Source organism: Diabrotica undecimpunctata, chromosome 5, assembly GCF_040954645.1.
Source record: "Diabrotica undecimpunctata isolate CICGRU chromosome 5, icDiaUnde3, whole genome shotgun sequence".
Taxonomy (NCBI): Eukaryota; Metazoa; Arthropoda; class Insecta; order Coleoptera; family Chrysomelidae; genus Diabrotica; species Diabrotica undecimpunctata.
The window spans coordinates 94,434,746-94,454,529 of record NC_092807.1 but is presented as its reverse complement, the minus strand read 5'-3'; the positions used below and the strand labels follow the sequence as shown (position 1 = coordinate 94,454,529).

General features: G+C 33.7%; 1 protein-coding gene across 2 annotated transcripts in view; it reads right to left on the bottom strand.

Annotated features, from left to right (window-relative positions):
* Positions 1-1,259: 1,259 nt before the first annotated feature.
* Sf3b1 (splicing factor 3b subunit 1) overlaps positions 1,260-19,784 on the bottom strand; it is a 32,665-nt gene continuing 14,140 nt past the window's right edge. For both annotated transcript variants that reach the window (XM_072532234.1, XM_072532235.1), the window contains 11 exons: positions 18,931-19,310; positions 15,508-15,904; positions 14,993-15,337; positions 14,685-14,932; positions 11,341-11,499; positions 10,684-10,891; positions 7,622-7,897; positions 7,188-7,439; positions 4,397-4,685; positions 3,804-4,005; positions 1,260-1,545 (listed from right to left, as the gene is read on the bottom strand). In XM_072532234.1, the coding sequence (XP_072388335.1) occupies positions 1,387-1,545; positions 3,804-4,005; positions 4,397-4,685; positions 7,188-7,439; positions 7,622-7,897; positions 10,684-10,891; positions 11,341-11,499; positions 14,685-14,932; positions 14,993-15,337; positions 15,508-15,904; positions 18,931-19,310 (2,915 nt within the window). In that variant the 3' untranslated portion in view covers positions 1,260-1,386. The remainder of the gene's footprint in view (positions 1,546-3,803; positions 4,006-4,396; positions 4,686-7,187; positions 7,440-7,621; positions 7,898-10,683; positions 10,892-11,340; positions 11,500-14,684; positions 14,933-14,992; positions 15,338-15,507; positions 15,905-18,930; positions 19,311-19,784) is intronic.

The following is a 19,784-nucleotide window of genomic DNA, read 5'->3' as shown; positions in this document are numbered from 1 at the left end:
ACCGATCCCAAAGCAAATAATCATTATTATAAAGTTTTTGGAGCATATGCGACTCCATTCGTCACAATGCTCGATGAACTGCCCAATGATAAATCAAGATTACCTTACAAATTTTTCTGCGACAATTTATTTACGAGCCTCCACCTTTTGAAACATATAAAGGATCGTGGCTATAGCCTTACCGGAACAATACGGGAAAATCGCATTCCCAAAAACTGCCCTATAGAATCGAAAGCTAATATGCAGAAACGCAAAAGGGGTGATGTAGAGTCGATTCTCGAGAGAGAAACTGGTATTATAGTTGTAAGATGGTTGGATAATAGCGTCGTAAGTGTAGCGTCAACATGTTATGGGGTGGAACCACAATCGCTCGTGAAAAGATATTCACAAGCTGAAAAGAAAATCATCCAGGTTCAAAGTCCATGCCTGATTGGTAAATATAATAATGCAATGGGGGGCACCGACCTAATGGACGAAAATATAAACCGCTTTAGAATAGGAATGAGGGCAAAAAATGGTACTGGAGCTTGATGCGACTATACAAAATGCGTGGGTGCTACATAAAAAATCCGGCAACAAGTTGACACAGTTAGAGTTTAGGCGTGAAATTGTGGAAGCCTATCTGACCAAATACGGAGTGCCTGCAAAACAAGGTGGCCGACCGTCTAGTTCACTCTCAAGTCGTTCCTTTCATAGAGTATCTGATGATATTAGGTACGATGGAGTTGGGCATTTACTGGAACCAGTACCAAATAAAAAGAAAATTAGGTGTGCAGGTGAAGAATGCAGGTCGATCATGAGAACAAGATGCGCCAAATGTGAAGTAGGTTTGTACACAAAGTGTAATGTTAAATTTCATACACAGCTATAGAAAGTTTTTTGCCGATTATCTCTCAATTTCATAGAATATTTTTTACTTTTATTTCATTCGGTTAATGTAGCCATAGGAACCTAGCGTTGCCATTTGGCAACAGGCAATATTTTTAGGTTTTAATATATTTAATAATTATTTTTGTCTTTTTCTAAGTAAGTTTTGTCCATTCATAAGAGTTATTTGTATTATTTATGTAAAATAAAGATTTTCGAAAACTTCGTCCTTCATGAGTTAAGGATTACATGGCAAGTAATACCTCACTCGAAAACTTCCCTTAAAACAACATCTAAACACACAGGTTCATCCCGAAAACCTCAAAACAATTAGTTCAATTCCTGCTTCTCATTTTTTGAAAAATAAAACTTAAATTAATAATTTAAAACACTTTTAAACATTTCAAAACATTTATTTTGCATTTACACTATGATAATTTCCATACAATAAGCATTATAATTCTATAAAAATCCTTAAACTAAGCATCAAACACGATCGCTAACAATACATTACACAAATTATAACACATAATCTAGTTCATATCTAATGTACTGATTCTTTGGATCGTTCAGTATCCTTGGATAGCCTGCTACGAGTGTATCCTGGCCGCCGATATATAAAGAGTTGTAGATCTTCCAATACACATCCCGCACTTTCCTTGCTGGATGAAAGAGACCCTAAAAATTAAAAACATCTTAGTACATATTATACTATAATCTTGAAAAATAAACAAAAGATGTCACTTAAGCTCGATGTATGTACTAAATGAAAGACATCAATGTGGAGATATCATCCAATTTTGCTAATAAATGGATCCTGAGATAATCGGAAAAACCATTTAGATAACCTAAAACATTTACCGAACCTCAATTTGAATTTTCATATTCCTTAGGTCAATAAACTAAGGGTTCAATAGCCCATGAGTGCAGGGCTCAATAACTATTGGAATATCCTTGTAAGGGTCACTTCAAATTGGAATGACCTGGTAAGGATTACTTTAATAGTTAATAAAGGGTTTCCTCATTGTATTTTATGCAATAGTTATAGTAATCATATTATACTTATACTAATAAAACCAAAAAGTGGAAGTACAATAATAGTTCGTAATATATTTATCGAATATATCAAAGAACACCAGGATATGAAATGATAATACAGGGGAAAAGCAATTTCGTTGTCTTAAATCTTGTCTTCAACTAACTTATGGCCTCCATTCAAAAATAACTGCAGATTTTGTTTATCACGTCCGTTCCACCCCTCGTATCTTTTGAACGGTTATTGTCATAATAGTGAAATTTGGAGGAAGGTAATAAACAGACGTAGGCTTCTCAACTAGCTACTCAATAGGTGACGTAATAGTGACAGATGATGTTACAGCGCCACTGTGACAGATAATTTTAAATGGGATCTTATGGCAAGTGATAACTCGTTTGAAAGGTATTGGAAATGCCTATTCAATATATTTGTTTGAGTTTAAGCTCATTTTGCTGAATAAATTAAATAAATACTAAAATTTTAGCTTCTGAATTGTAATTCTATTCAATTAATAAATATTTAACAACCAGTTCTTATAGTAAGCGTTCAAAATGTGCTCCATACAGATCCTGACAGTAATGCATCCTACTTCTAAACTCCTGCCGTACTCGTTCAAATGTGTCGGGTGAAATTGACAATTTTCAATAATTCGTTGTTTCAAAATGTCAATATTGTCGGATACTGTAGCGTGAACTTTAGATTTCAAGTATCCCCACAGAAAAAAATCTAATGGTGTGAGGTCCGGTGACCGAGCTCGCCATTCTATCGTACCTCGTCGTGCAATCCATCTACCACGATATTCCTCATCTAGGTAACGTCTTACTAAAACCATTTTGTTGAAACATTATTTCCAAGTTGTCGAATTCATCTGTATTATCTTCCAGAATTTCAAGTATTAACGGTTCAATTGCATTTTGTAACATTTTTAGATACACTTCACCGGTTAAGTTAGTATCGAGAAAAACAGGCCCAACTATATGGTTTCCCAAAATAACGGCCCAAACATTTAGTTTTTTTCTTTTTTTTTTTTGGAAATTGAGTATGTGTTTCACGAAAGACGTGAGGATTTGTGTCACTCCAATACCTTACATTGTGTGTACTCTACACCTCACATTGTGTGTACTCAACACCTCACATTTGCACTGAGAGAAAAAATACTTTCGTCACTAAAACAAATTGTTTTTATGTAATCGGGCTGTTGGTTTTTTAGTATTTAATTTATTCGTCAAAATCATCTTAAATCCAAACAAAATTAGTCAGATTCAATAGGTATACTAAAATAATTGTAGTTTCGCATTTAATTAATAAATATTCTAACGTTCGCCTCCTGTTAATTGTCAAAAAAGTTGACGTTGACGTAAAAACAATTAGAGAAATGAAAAACGGTGCAGCCAATTTAAAAAAAAGGAGCCTATTAAATGCGACCAATTTGTGGCAATAATGTTAGAAGACTCTGAGGTTTCCAGAGTAACACCTAACACATCCACGGAGGAAGCTACAGCTGCCTAAGGAAAGGAATGCCAAATGTTTAGAACGTTTCAAACGACAAGAAAAAGGTTAATGCGAGTTGATAGTAAAAGGAAGATACAAGATATCGGCATAGCTCGTAACAAAGGAAAAAATATAACAAAATATGTGTATAAGAAGGAAGGCAACCGTATATACGTATTTCTGACTATTGGTCGTCTTCAGTACGGTGCAGCCAAGTTAGAAAAGGAGCATATTAACTTGGGAAAGGATCACTACAGGAGCAATGCGACCAATTTGTGGCAATAATGTTAAAAGACTCGGAGGTTTCCAGAGCAACAACTGAGTTTAATTACGTTTCAGATGTTTTAGAAATCAAAAGTTTCAGTTCCTAAAATATAATAGAAAATGCCAAATAACGATATTTTCTTACCTGTAACGTATACTGCAAAATTTTGATCGGCCCTAACGCTACTCTCATTCCTTCAATGGCGTCCATGAAGGCTTGCACCAAATGCGGAGAAGTTTCGAAAATATTGGGCCAAACATAGTTCAGAAGATGGATGAGCGCATCTTCGCATCCGAATCCGTACACACCAAGAGCCATATGCTTAATGGCCGCACAAGCTGTTTGCCTAAAATAATGTATAATAAAATAAAATATTTGGAATTAAAATTGGCAAATAAATTCATCTTAATTGGTAATGTAATGTAATTGTTAATGTTCTATATATGACTCTGCTTTTTCTTTTTTTTTTCTCTAGTCACACAGTCTTATTTTTCCAAGTTGTGGGGAGCTTTCATATTACTTTTGACCTTTTTTTCATTATATTGATTTTAGTTGTTTATATATTCTTCTTTGCAGGTTTAAATTCTGACAAAGCAACTTCATCAAGCTAAAATACTTTAAATACTTTAACATTCTTTCGCCTGCAGTGAATGAATATAGCTTTAATATAGTACAGAATATAGCTTTAATTCAATTAAAAAGACCATTTCAGCTAAAACGTTTAGTTCATGACTTACCTGTGGACTAAATCCCTATCCATGAGAGCATCCTCCAGAAGCGGGGCTACGGCATAAATATAATCTTTTCCCATCTCGCCGATATATTCAAACAAAAATGACAGCGACTTAAGGACTCCATTTTGAACGTTGAGTTCTGGGACTCGATATTCGTTCATCAAGGCGGGTAGAACCGTGAACGGTGAACAAGTTTCCGCAACTATAGCAATAGCTACGGTGGTGCAAACACGGTTTTGGCGTTCTTGTACCTTTAAATTGTTCAAAAGAGTTGCAAGGACGTCATGCGGACCTATAAAGGAACGGTACTAATTATAATAATCAAACGTGACAATAATAGAGCAATAAAACAGTAAATTTTAAATTACGGCAGAGGAGCTATCACGTTTGAAACATGTATTTGTTATGTATCATAATGCGATAGAGAATTTTTTGTAAAAATTGAAATTTTTAAGTGTAGGTTCGAATCTATTGAAGTGGAACAATTAATCACAAACAGAAGTTCGTAATTTAATGTTGAGCGTTTTAGCACATATTTTCGTTAGTAATTACGAAATATCAATTAAGATAAAAGAGAATCCATTAAAAATAAACAGTTAACTTAAAAAAAATAATGGTTATTTTTTTATTCTTCTGATGATAAAATATTTGTTATTTTTTTGTTAGATGAATGAATCAACTAGGGAAATATTTTTAAAAAATCATAATAATTTTGGTTAGCCAGCACGGCGAATAAAAATTAATAACGATAGAAATATTTGGCTATTATACATAAATTACATTACAACAATTAAAAAATCTACATCAGCGTACAAAATATGATTATAAATACGAAAAATAATAAAAAAAAGAAACCTTAAATGCATTCATCAGGGCACTAGTGACTAAAATAATTTAGGTTGTACCCTCTTTAATGACAGAGTAGAGGTTACCCAGGGAACGGTACTAGGCTCGGGTTTGGGCTCTTGGTCTCTCTTGGTCTGGGCTCTTATTATAGTTCAAATACAAAGAATTATTTATTGGAGTACCGAAGATAAAGAGAAGAGAAGTTAGAAGATAAAGAGAAGGAAAATAATTGGGTACCACCCTATTTTTAAAGGAACTCAAGCAGCGACTTCTCAACTCACACTAGACTAATCTGGAATGGAATGGACTGAACTGAATAGATGGAGGAAGAAAGACGGCAAACAGAATTAACTCAGTGTCATCGAATTGGAAGATGTCTGTATGATAAAAGAGAAAATATTTAATGTAGGAAGCACTGTATGAAGATAGATGGATAATGGTGAATTGAAAATACACTTACCGTCCTTTGATGAAGACAACCGCATGCAACAGAAACCACAACGGAAATGAACTCGATTTTCGATATTTAGACAAGCTAGGGATAAAAAAAGAGTGGGAGTATTGGCCGAAGAGTGCCACGCGAAAATGGTACTTAAGTCGATTGCGGTCTTATTTCCATCTATTCTACTTTCTCTCGACAGGAAAGATTATTTCATAGAAAACCAACATCTCCGCTTTTCTTAGAAAGTAGGCTGGGTTGTTCGACAATAGAAACTAACTTCTTTGTTAAGAGGAAGGGTTTCTATTTAACAATGAAAGATAATAAGACCAAGAACGACGTACTGCGAGCTATTTCGTTGTCGTGAATAGGCATGACAAATCGCTCGTTGCTTATGGGTTATTTTTAAGGCTTTTAGCAAAGTATATATAGTATTTTTCATATAAAAATGCGTGCACGTCACAATTTATATAAAGTGACGTCACTTATATTTAAAATTTCCAGAACGTCAACCTTAGAGTTCAAATTTTCCTAACACAGCTAATAATACGAAACCCATACGGAACTACTCGATGTTTCATAGGCGTCAACATGGTATAATAATCAGAAAAATGTAATCATTATCATTGGGAATTTTAGAAATATATTGATTAAATAAACAAAAACATTTGTTATTATTAATAATATAAATTTTATGAAATAACTCTTTAAGTCTAATATTCCACAAAATAATAATTTTAATTAAATATATTAGACAATTGTACGCAACTGATGAAGGGAATACTTCAAATTTTTTGACAGTTCAGCGTGTGGTAAAATTGTTTAAAGTGTTGTCGCTTTTTTAGAGTAAGAATTTTGTTTATGTTTTGATTTCTTACACAATTTAATCATAATATATTATATATTAATAAATTGTATTTATAAATACATATTAATTTAGATTAATAGCTTTAAAAACTAATTATTGTTGTGTATTGTGATTGTGCTATGCCAAAACAACTAAATAGTATGTAGAAAGTTGGTAAGCTTTCAAATAAGATAGATTATTTTGAACAAGAAATAATGGCGGGACGTTTTTTAATGCTCTGAAAGAGGTAAGTTTAAACTTTAGAATATATAATTTTGTATTAAAATGTTTTCTTATGTATTTTAGTGTGTTGCAGAATCTTAAAACTAAGTATATTTACTGTTAATATAGTAGTTTGACAAATAGTTGACATTTTAAAAATTCCTCACTTACTAACTATTCTGATGTTTTGGCAACGCTGTGGAGTTCTGACGTCGTAAATCTTGAATGACGTGCAGGCATTTTTATATGAAAAATACTATACCATAGGTGGCGTGAAAGTAATTTTCTAAGAGGAATAATTTAAGGAAATTTTAAACATGCTTCAAGGTATCTGTTAGTTACGTCATAGAAAACTTACATCAATTCAATCATATTCAATACTAATTATGAAAGCACCTTTTAATTTACCTAGAAATTTAAAAAAAAATCAGCAAACTTACCGATAGCTTTAGCAATGTAACCAAAGGTGTTTACTGTAGCTCTTCTGATGGCCTTTTTGTGAGCTTTAAGCAATTCCAACAGCTCAAAACAAATTCTCATCCACTCTCTAGCTGAAACGTATTCCGGTCCTCTGTCGGCGATACGACCGACTAAATCGATACAATTTTCCTGTACTTTTTCGTGCCTGTTCTTCAAAATGGGCGTTAAACGTGGTAGGAGATCTTTGATGGGAGGAGTCATCTTCGTCATACCTATAAATGTAAACTTATGAAAGAAGTTTCTGTGTATATAATATTAAATAGTCTTTTAAGTACTATACTTACAATATAATTATAACTTTTATTCTATACGAATAATAAATATTTAAAAAGCACTGATGACATAAAAACTTCTTAAAAATAATGTACAATAATAATATAAATGTATAACGTACCAATGACATTCACAATAGCCTTCAGAGCTCCAAGAATAGATCCCAACACCTCTGGGTATTCTTCTCCGAGGTATTCGTACAGAACAACTCCCAGATGACCCATAAGTTTTTCTTCCAGACACGTCTTCATCACCACAGCTATTCTCGATATGAGATCGGCGGCTTGTTGACGAACTTTTGCAGACTTGTTGTTTAATCTCCACAGAATGGTACCGCAAATCTGAGGCAAGTACGGTTTGACACGCTTGCCGAGCTGATTAACAATTGTACCAAAACCTAAAACACCACAACGGTTACATTTAAGACAGAAAAATGACAAATTATATACGAGGGTTATCCGATAACACTGCACGACAATCTAATTGTTTCGTGCTCCAAAACATATAATTCCTATATATTTTTGCTTGTTGAAACGAATAATCACGAATAAGTTGTTCAATTAATTCTCGGTTAAAAGATAAAGTTCTTGATCTTCAGCAACACTTGTTTTCAGTTTGGGAAAATTTTTTTTTATGTTGGTATACCTGGCAAATGAAAAAATCAAAACCACCTGTTGGTAGTTTATAATCATCATGATTGATTTCACATTGTTTATGTTGTGACTACTGGCGAAGTTACGTGAGTCTTTACATAGTTTATGCAGTAATTGCACCATTTCAGAACGCTTTGCTTGTGTGAAATTCAACATGTCACTTAAGTGTGTGTCAATTAAATTAACAATCTGTTGTAGCATTTGCGAATTCTTTGAAATATATATTGAAATCTCTTCGTACGTATTAAAAGACGAAGTAATTTTTAAATCCCTTTTAGCCAAGTAAAATAAACCATTTTTAGAGTTGTTTATATTTCCTCGGTATTCTTTGATCATAAAACCGCTCGATATATGCGTTTCAAATAAACATCCATTTAGATCTCTGAGAAGTTTTTGCCGGAAAGATAATTGTTCACTCTCGCTTAGGTCGCTGTCAGATGCAGTGGCCTACAGTGTGAAAATAGCTTAAGAACAATATTAAGCCTACAGTGTGGGTCCAAATTGTTCGTCAAATTTGTAATGTTCTTGTGTTTCTTCCTTTTTTTATGGAAATCTAGTGTGTAGTGGCAGTTAATTGTGCAGTAGGTGTAGTTACAGAGGAGGTTGAAAGATTTGGTCAAACGGAACGGTCGTTGAGATGTAGTGATGAGATACGCCGGCAAAATTTGTGGAAAATAGTGGATATTTACTCTCTGTTAATATGTCAGATTAGAAAAGCGTAATCACTATATGGTGTTGTAAAAAGCTGCTTATAGAGTATGTCCAATGTGCCGCTGATTTTGTTCCAACCTCACTTTTATTTGTCTCTGGTCGTCTTTCCAGACCAGTTGAAGCAGTCCCTTTTGTTCGTACATAGCAGAAATTCCAGTATTATCCCAGAAGTGTTAGTGCATTGTTTTTTTGTGAAACCAAGTTAACTTTTTTTGTTTTAAACTTTCGATTTAAAAAAAAATAAAAACATTAAGATAATAATTGCTTTCATAATTTAAATAATAAAAAAAAGGTTTGAATAATTAATATTGTATATCTTAGGGTGTGCCTATGCTGCCATTTTAATTGTTCTCTGTTATAAAATTCAATGTTGACATATGACAGATAGATTCATATTTTGTGACATTAGCTTGTTTTGTTTTTAGAAAAGGTTAATCTCTATGAATAGTTTTATTTAAAAAGATAATTCTTTACTTGTAATATTTAAAAAAAAATTGTTTAATTTACTAATGTTTGTATTTTTTTATTTGCCATAGTTTATAGCCCAGTAACATTTGTAAGTTTTTGTAGCATCTCCCGAGTTTGTAAAAGGATAATGACCTGTAAGTTTTCTTTGTTATTTTTGGTATATAATCAATGTTTAATTTATTTCTCTAAATTATTTTGTATTTTTATTTTAGAAAAGTCTCCTAGCCATTTTTGTATTTCTAATAAATATTCCAATAGTTATGACTAGAATAGTAATCGTTATAATTCGGCACCTCGAAGCGGCGTCCATTTTAAATTGCTAGAGGTCCTTCCTGTTATTTTGTTTGTCCATTTGTTCCAGGAGATTCATGCCCGTATCCATTTGTTTCATTTTTTTGTAGTTGCCCCAATCCAACCCCTTTCCAATTCAACTTATCCACGACCCAGCTCTCCAAACAAGCCCTGAGTGCCGTTCGCACAGTGTCGTTTTTTTGCCTGCCCTATCTCCACCCCCAGTAGTTTCTGTTCCCAGTTTTCGAACCCCCTATAATAATATGGGCAAAATATTTCGTTACACTGTTAATACGGTATGAGTCAAAATATACCGTAATTGATTTCACGCAGCCACATGCACATGCCTACGCGTCGAAATATTTTTACATCGCCTGATGTATTACTAGTTATGTAATAAATGCTGCCCTCTGTGGTTGGAAGTGATAATGGGTTTTGTGACAGAGAAAACAGTACTCATAGTTAAAATCCATCAGCAATACGTCACTTGACGACTTTTTGAAGACATGTAGGGATTTCCTTAAGAAATACAGGTTGGACAACGGTTAAAGGAGAAAGATAGGCGTCTCAGGATTGAACAATGTGCTCTATGTTTGGCCGTGGTGTATAAGGATCTCGATTTCTTGCTCCACGTGAGATTCTCCAACGAAATTCACATTAATTTAAATGGCTTTCTTGGTTCTGAGAAGCCAGACCCTTATCATCCAGATAAAATAGTGTGCATGTGATGATTTGGCGTGAATGTCAGGAAACAGTGTATGAAGTCTGTCTTAAATATGATGGTACATCTCTTACTGTTACCTAGTTGGGATACACAAAACACTGACGCTATTTATGTATGTGGGACAGCAGGTATGAAAAATCACATTTATAAAAACATACTGGCCTGCAAAATACTTTAACCCCGATGAAAATAATGTTTACTGGAGCTAAAATGAGAGATTTCCACTCGTACATATTAGGTTAGGTTTAAAAAACAAGGAAACATTTTCTCACATTATCTAAATTAAAATACTTTTAAAATAGTAAAAATTTTACTAAAACAACATTAAAAACTTACCATTCAACATGACAACGTCTTCTGTAGTTTGTTCTTGGAAAGCATAAAGAATACCATCAATCAACTGTTCTTCTAATCTGGAATCAATATCTGCGGCTCCTAAATTACCCATTATCTTCTCGATACTTTCCATTACCATCTTTCTGTAGGCTTCATTTTCGTCTTTGAGATCATCGACGATTCTGTTGATTATTTCAGAGGCTCCAACCTAAAAGATCCATATTTATTCAAAGTAATATATGACAAAGATGAGTTGAACTGCGACCTTGAGTCGCTAAGACGCAGACGTGCCGTTTTTATTTCTCCGCTCTATCGAGCGGCGTTGCCAGCTAATTTTGAGTTTTAAGTCTAAAAGGGCAATCTAAATTATCTTGCAACCAATGGTGTAGTAGAAGGTGTGGAGATCGTTGTAATAAATGTATCCAATTAAAAGGAGACTATTTTGAATAATAATAAACTTTGACTATCAAATTTTGTTTGCTTATATGAATTTTTTTTCTAATGGTTATGAAACAGTTATAACGGTTATACTCGTATAAGTAACAAAGAATTATGATCTACTTTTGCAAGTGTCTTTAATGTTTTACATAAAGAAAGGAATATAAAATGTACTCTTAATTACATAAATGCTTCAAGGTTTAAGGAATTTTTTCTTACCTTGTTTGCAATTTCTACGGTAGTATCTACCAGCTGCCTGTAGTTACGTCTGTCTAAAGCCATTCTGTGGTTCCAGAAATGTTTAAAGAATTGTGGCAAGATCTCTTCTTTGATATACTGAGCTTCCACACCATCTGTAGAGCAACACTGTTTCACTACCTAAAAAAATAACGCCACAGATAAAATTACTTTTAAACAAAACTTTCTACAATAAAAGCTACTGGTAATAAACTAAATATAAAAAGGATAAAAGGAAATTAATGATTCAAATTTTTGTCTTTATGCGAGCGGCAGTGTCTTTGAAATTTTATGAGACGTGTGCTCCCATATATAGCTGCATATACCTACAACTCTCACTTTCCGAACAATTTAAAATCTAATCTACAAATATTCCATTTCAATCCCAAATTCTGACTCACTTTCTAACCACGCATATTCACACAGCGGATGGTATAATTATTCATTCAGTCAAACCATGAAATATTTGAGAAGCCATTGATATTGTAAACCACCCCGAGTGTACCAACAAAAGAAATAGCAGCATCCAATTTTCTTCACAAAGTTCTTCACGTATCACAACTCAGATGAAATAATATGACTGGCAAAAAGAGGTGCGATAACGATGATCATGGGTGACTTTAATATCAAAATTGGTTGTGGTGCTGAAGGAGACAACATAGGAGCATACGGTTTCAGAACCAGAAACAATAGGTGAGACAGACTTGTATAATTCTGCTTATAGAACAACCTGTTAATGCCTGCCAACACCTTCTCCAAACAACATCCTAGAACGATATACACTTGGAAAGCTGACATTCACAGCCATCACAATCCAATTATAAGCGATTTTAGACTAAAAAGATTTCTGAAAGTTAAAAGAAAAATAGACATCTCACAACTGAATATCCATGAAAGGAAAAATTAAATAAGTATCGACGTTGAGAAAAAAATAGAAACGCTAGAGAACTTGGTACGGGCGGACGTTGAAGTAACATGCACTGTATCTACGTCATGAAAAACAACAGAAATCAAGAATGGATAACGCAAGAGATCATGGATCTCATGGACGTAAGACGAAAACATAAAACAAACCTAATAGAATACAAACAGATCAATAAAATGATGAGAAAAGTGTAGAGAAGCTAAAGGAAACTGGATGTCAACAATATTTATTTATTATAACAAGCCCATTGCTATCAGATATTTTTATGGATCATCTAGAGACAAAGATTTCAAAACATCTCGTATTCAAATAGTTTTTATATTGGTGGAGATACGTAGACGATGTACTGGTATGTTTTACAGGAACGAACAGACAACTTGAACAATTTTTATCGTGTATTATATCACTCCATAGTCATATTGAAGGAAGAAAGATAGGAAAGAAAAAGAAGAAAAAGTAGAAGAATGTACAGGAGGATATGGTCTGGGCAACAGAAACCAAACGGGTGACAGGCTTATCGAATTTTGCCAAAACAATAATTTTGTTATAGCTAATACATTATTCAAAATGCCAAAGAGTAGACTATATACCTGGAAGTCACCAGCAGATCAAGAAGAGAGAATTGTAAGAAACCAAATAGACTATGTATTAGTTAGACAAAGATACAGGAACGCAATAATATCCGCAAAAGCCTATCCAAGTGCTGACATAGGATCAGATCACAACCAAGTAATGACCAAAATTAGGCTCAAAATGAAAATAATAAAACGAAAAACAACAAATGCAAAAATCGATATAAATAAATTAAGGAACCCAGACATAAGGCAACGCCTGGCAGATGAAATCAACAACTGATTAATGAATGTTAAAGAACAAATTCTACAAAATACTGAGACGGATAAAAAATGGTTATTAATAAAGACAGAAATAGATAAAAGTCAAAAAGAAATTCTAATACCAACCAGATATAAAAATAAGCAATGGATGACGGAAGAAATTTTAGATTTAATGGAAGAAAGACGTCAATATAAAACAAAGATAATAAGATGTACAAAAAAGTGGATAAACAAATAAAATACAGAATTAAGAAAGCGAAAGAACAATGGTTAAAAGAACAATGCGCAGAAATAGAACAATACCAGCAAAGACATGATAGTTTTAACACACATAAAAAAATTAAAGAATTAACTCAACAATAGAACAAGAAAACCGGGAATACTGAAAGATGCAAATGGGAAACTTGTGTTGAATACTAACGACAAATTAAAGAGATGGACAGAATACATCAATGAATTGTTCAAAGACAATAGAACAGAACAGATGGAGATAGAAGTAGAAGAGGATATGGTTTTAAAGATATTAAAAGAGGAAATTAAAATAGCATTAAAAAGCAGCAAAAATGGTATAGCAGTAGGTCCACACCAAATCCCTGTAGAAACCTTAAAATGCATAAATGATAGACATTATAGTAGACTTATTTAACTCAGTATACAAAACAGGACACATACCGAAACAATGGTTACTCTCCACCTTTTGCGCTATCCCTAAAAATACAAACGCTAAATATTGCAGTAAATACAGAACAATATCACTAAGAAGTTACATTCTCAAATTATTCCTGAAACTAATACACGTTCGTATAAATAAAAAACTGGAAGAAGGAATAGATGATAAGTCAGAAACGGACTAGGAAGTAGAGAAGCGTTATTTGCTTTTAATGTGTTTGCTCAAAGATGCATAGATATGAATGTTGATGTGCATATTTGTTACGTTGATTTTGAAAAAGCATTTGACAAAGTAAGACATGAAAAATTAGTCCAAATTCTAAAGACAAAAAACATAGACCATAGGGACTTACGAATAATAACAAACCTCTACTGGAATCAAAGAGCACAAATCGTAATAGATAACGAACCCAGTCCAGAAATTGAAATCAGGAGAGGAGTTAGCCAGGGATGTATTATGTCCCCATTACTATTTAATGTATATAGTGAAGCCATTTTTGAAGAACCATTACTATCTCAAAGTGAAGGAATAATAATTAACGGAAGATCTATTAACAACATTAGATATGCATATGACAGCGTGGTTATGGCAAGCTCTGCTGAACAACTCCAATTAATGCTAAACAAAACAAACTGTGTCTGTGAAAAATATGGACTAAAAATGAACATAAAAAAGACCTCGTACGTTGGATATTGGGTGAATCGAATAATTTTACCTGAATGATGCCAGTGATAATTTCTGACAGTAAAACATGACATCCAAGAGACGAGTCACATTATAATAAACACCGAACGACAGTAAAATGATTTTATTTTACGTATATTTTGCAGAATACTCCTAATAGAAGCTTTATCAGTTTATTTCAATTTTTACTAGCAGAAATATAAAATATTACCTTTAAGACGATCTTCTTCATTTCTTCGTCTGGAGACTGAAACTCTCGTATAAGGATCAACATTACTTCTCTGGTATAGTAGTTAGCGTATTCTGCGTCCATAAGAGGAATCAAATAACCGATGGCCTTAAGGAAAGCTGCCAAACCTTTACCACGATGAGTACGAATACCTTTCCACAAGGGTTTGAGAACAGAGTCGAAGCTTTCAATACCGTAGGGAGTAGCAGCCTCTGCAAGAGCAGCAATACCTAAAAAACAGTTTAATTAATTTTGATTCTAAGGACAGATGTTTAAGGTCAAAATCTTACCCAACGCTGTAATTGTCCTAACTTTCTGTTGCTCATCAACCAAACCGTGCTCAATAATTTCCACCAGCGATTTTAAATGCGGCAAGATGGCACAACCCATCAAAATGGCGATTTGCTGGACGATCTTAATACCGGTATGTCTGGCTTGCCACGATTTCTTCGATCTACATACTGCTTTCAAGAAAGGAAGCAGCGAGGGAATGCCCAAAGCTGATGCTACCACAGCAAACGCACGCGCCGTGGTGTTTCTTACATACTCGTCAATGTTATCAATATCCGGTCTCATTGTGGAAATCATTGTAGCTAAACCGGCAGCTTTGGCAAGGTTAGAGATGATTTCACGACCTGAAATAACAACAAATCTAAATCTATTTGCAAAACAAATGCTCAAATACCAAAAATTGTTTTATAATATAGGTATCTAACAAAAAAATATTCGTATTCGTTGATACGTTAAAGATCGAAACCACATTTAAATGTCTGGATCGGAAAAAATATACAATCTGATTCCTTACCTTCCACACGAGCGTAGTAATCTTCATCAATGAGCAGCGGCTCGATAACCACAAGAATTTTGTGTACATAAGGTCTCACCAAATCATCCAATTTGTACAAAATTCTATCAATAACTTTAACCAAAAGATGTCTCTCCTGATCTTCGAGTGTTGGACTCATCAACAACGGTAATATCTGGTTAAACAAAGGCCCAGCTCCGAATTCTCTGGCTTTATCTGTTATTTGTCTGAGAGCGGCTTTACGCATAGGGGGAGTTCCGTTTTTGATTTTGAGAAGAAGCTTCATAATTTTACGTTCTTTCTGTTCTTCGGGACTTAAGGCTTCTTCGTCTACGTCTACCAAGAGTTTGTCGAAATATTGTGCATCTTCGGGTTTCATGAACGGCAGATTTTGACCCTACAAATAAAAAAAAAAACCTACATAAACACCACTAGTCTACACCTCACACGTCCACACCTTGCCCATCTTCATTGTTCGTAATGTAGCAGACGAGAGAGAGCGCAAGACGACTTACCGGCGTCTTAAAACGGATCGACTAATGCAATAAACCCCAACAAACAATTCCAGATTTTAAGTAAATAGGAAGATAACTATCCACCCTCAGAAAAAGAAACTAGTTACGAAAGCTGCGACTTTACCTCGGAACCGACGAATAAATTTAGAAAATAATTAAAACAATGCAAAAGGGCTACGAATATAGGAACTGGAATATGGAAACATCCAAAGCTGGTATAGACCTGCGACCTCAACAAATACCATAAAACTTAAGGATGGGCATAACCATGGTGGATATGCCATCAGAATCAAGGGGAAACGGTACAACACATCGAATATTTCAGCGTAAGTACCAACTAAAGACAAAGTATGATGTTGAAAACTAGTTTGTTTCTACTTGAAGATTTGTTCTTTTTTCCTTATCTTGGTAGTTATACGTAGGAGGGGCGGCCATGGGCTTGCAGGTTTTTCCTTGTGTTGTGTAGTCTATGTGATGGGTCAAAAGATTCCTCTCTATAAACGCAGGATCCTCATGTGATGGAAACAAACCTAACACATCATTTAAAAAACTATGCTTTATTTTCATTTCACCCACATTCTAATAGATACACAATTATTAAGTTAGGTCTAAAACCTGACTGAGTCGACAATTCTAAATATATTCCTTGTCATAAGTGATTTATATAACTTGTATGGTTTAATGACATATTACAGATAATTTAAAAAATTTTAACGGTTTTAAACTTCTATAGTGAAATTTCCACTGTGAGTGCAGTACAGCTAATATAGGTTTATTATTAATAATATGCTTTTCTTCTGGAGAAAAACAGTACAGGGTAGTGATGTAACAAATGTGAGTTTTTGAACATTCGCGAATGCGAATATATGCCACCGACATTCGCGAATACGAATGCGAATACTCATTTCCGTGAGGTATGTAGTTAGATAAGTTCAGATAAATTTAGTAATTCAGCAATTTTCAGAACAATTATACAAATCATGTACTGTATTACAGTGTAGTATACATTATAATATGTATCTTGTTCCGAAAATTGCTGAATTAATAAATTTAACTAAACTTATCGAACTGAAGTCGAACTGTTTATGTTTGTTTGTTTAAACTCTTTACATAAAAACACACAGACTATTTTTAATTTGTAGTTTAATAATTCTTAGACTTTTTCAAGATGATTGTCTAAAATTAAAAACTTTTGGATAATAAAGTTTCAGGGAATAATTTGTTTTTGTTTGTTTACACTAAATCATTTATTTTTTGTTTTCTAATTTTATAGTTTTTAAGCTTGTAAAATAAAGTGAGTTTTCTTAATAAAAAACTGAGAAGTGAATGGATTTTTATTTGAACTTTGATCAGATAAAAAGCATATATCGAGCACAGTTTAATTTAATCTTGCCCAAGTACTTTCGATCCCTAGATCATCTTCAGGGGCATCTGAAATAAGCCAAGAAACGTTTTTTTATAACTAAAGAAATTGATTAACTTCGATAAAAACTCAAAGTTTATGGTTGATAAAGAGTTTTTATGTGATTAACGTTTATAGACTTACTTCGTCAATTGCGGCCTATCCGACAAGAACAAAATGTCACAAACATATAAATGTACATCACCGGATAGTCCTTGTCGGATAGGCCGCAATTGACGAAGTAAGTCTATAAACGTTAATCACATAAAAACTCTTTATCAACCATAAACTTCGAGTTTTTATCGAAGTTAATCAATTTCTTTAGTTATAAAAAAACGTTTCTTGGCTTATTTCAGATGCCCCTGAAGATGATCTAGGGATCGAAAGTACTTGGGCAAGATTAAATTAAACTGTGCTCGATATATGCCTTTTATCTGATCAAAGTTCATTTATTCGAGCATTCAACCTTATATGGATTTTTATTTTATTAACCTAATCTTCAAATTATTTTTTTTATACATATTTATATTCGCAAAACATTCCCACAAATTTCGCGTATGCGAAAATGCAAAAATATGCCAATATTCGCGAATGCCAATATTCGTTACATCTACATCACTAGTACAGGGCTTCCGGCCTTCGCAAACGGTTGATTGCTCACTCAAGAGCGTCGCACAGGACCGGCTTGAATAAAATGCATCTCCCGACAGTACAAGTATAATAATGTCTATTATGTATGCAGTAGAATAAAAAGCATTGTAAAAGTTGTAATACTTGAATAATCCACGAAATGTATAAATACTTTAGAAAGTAGTAATTTTTTTTTAATGTTTTGTACTTGAAGTAGCGATTCTTTTATACAAAGTTCGAATAGTTTTAAGGTAGATTTACGAAATTAGACAAAAATTGTGAAAATATGTACAAATATATAGTAATGTCCAAAAAGTAATCACATATGGTTTATCAGTGAAAAATATGAATTTTGTGTATAAATTGCGCAGATTAAATTGATAACATATAATGTATTCAAAATTGAATATTATTCGTAAGAGTAGCATTTTTTTTTGTAAAAGTTCCGCTTCAAATTACTATCTTAACATAATCAGCCAAATATGGGCATAAACTTTGTTCTAATTAGCATATTATAATAACCTCCAAGCATTTAATTTGTGAATGATGAAGACTATCACGATGAAATGGATGCTGCATATTTTGCGTGGTGGTAAAGAGAAGTTAATACCAAATTTACCAAGTAATGGTCGCAGGAATGTCATTGTAACGTACAATGCATCGTATCAATCCCATAAAGAGAAATTCGGTAAGTAAATAGAGCACCGCCGTAAAGATCTTTGCACGGTTGTGTACTTAATCACTATTTATACCTTTTTGTGCGAAATCTGGCAAATATGCATTCCTATCTTAACCGTACTGCACTCTCAGTGTGAATTTCACTTTAGTCCTTGACTATAAATATAAAAATTACTATTGACCAATACAAAATCTTACCTTTGGCTGATTATCCATATACTTAGCGCTCTTATCTTCCTGTTGAATGAAGAATCCTGTCGGTGTACCTCCTATCATCGGAGTGGGAGTAGCGGTTAATTTTCTGGCTGGAGTCCTAATAGGAATATATCCAGCAGGTCTTGGAAGAACTTTATAACCTGGAGGGAACATTGCATCCAACTCTTCGTCTGAGTAAGGTCGGTTACGTTCATCAATTTCTCTTTCCCATCTATAGGCTTGAAGTTGCTCAGGTGTCATCGATGCTAGATGGCCTGGAGTCGGCGTCGACATACCCATGGCTTTGGAACCGACCGGAGTACTACCTCCAGGTGTTAACATAGGAGTGGAGTTTCCATGACTTGGAGTGGCATGTGGGGTACCTAAATATATAAGTAATTTGTGTATTGTAAATGCTTCCTAACATAAATATAGTTCTTTAACCCTTAACTGGAGACGTGCCGTCTGACAGACTACAGCATAAGGAATTTTGAACATCCTGTACAAATAACTCCGCCCATCGGCACATCACTTCATCCATTCTTTATATTATTCGTTAACTATTAGTGACCCGACTTAGGTAAAGAAATAAGCATATTTGGAAAAGTTATAACCGAAAATCAGTTTTAGTTAGTCTGTTAGACGGCACGTCTCGGTTCAGGTTACATTTTTTTCATTGAAAACCGATTACATTTATATTTTTCCGATGCTGATTTTGAAGATATGCTTTGAAGTGGTTTGACGAATTAGATAGTGACAGTATTTCGTACAAGGAAACATAATTTAATAACAAACATTTTCATCCTAAAAACAAAAGCACAAACTCTTGGAGAGGAAGCTGATCCTCTAAAGGTATG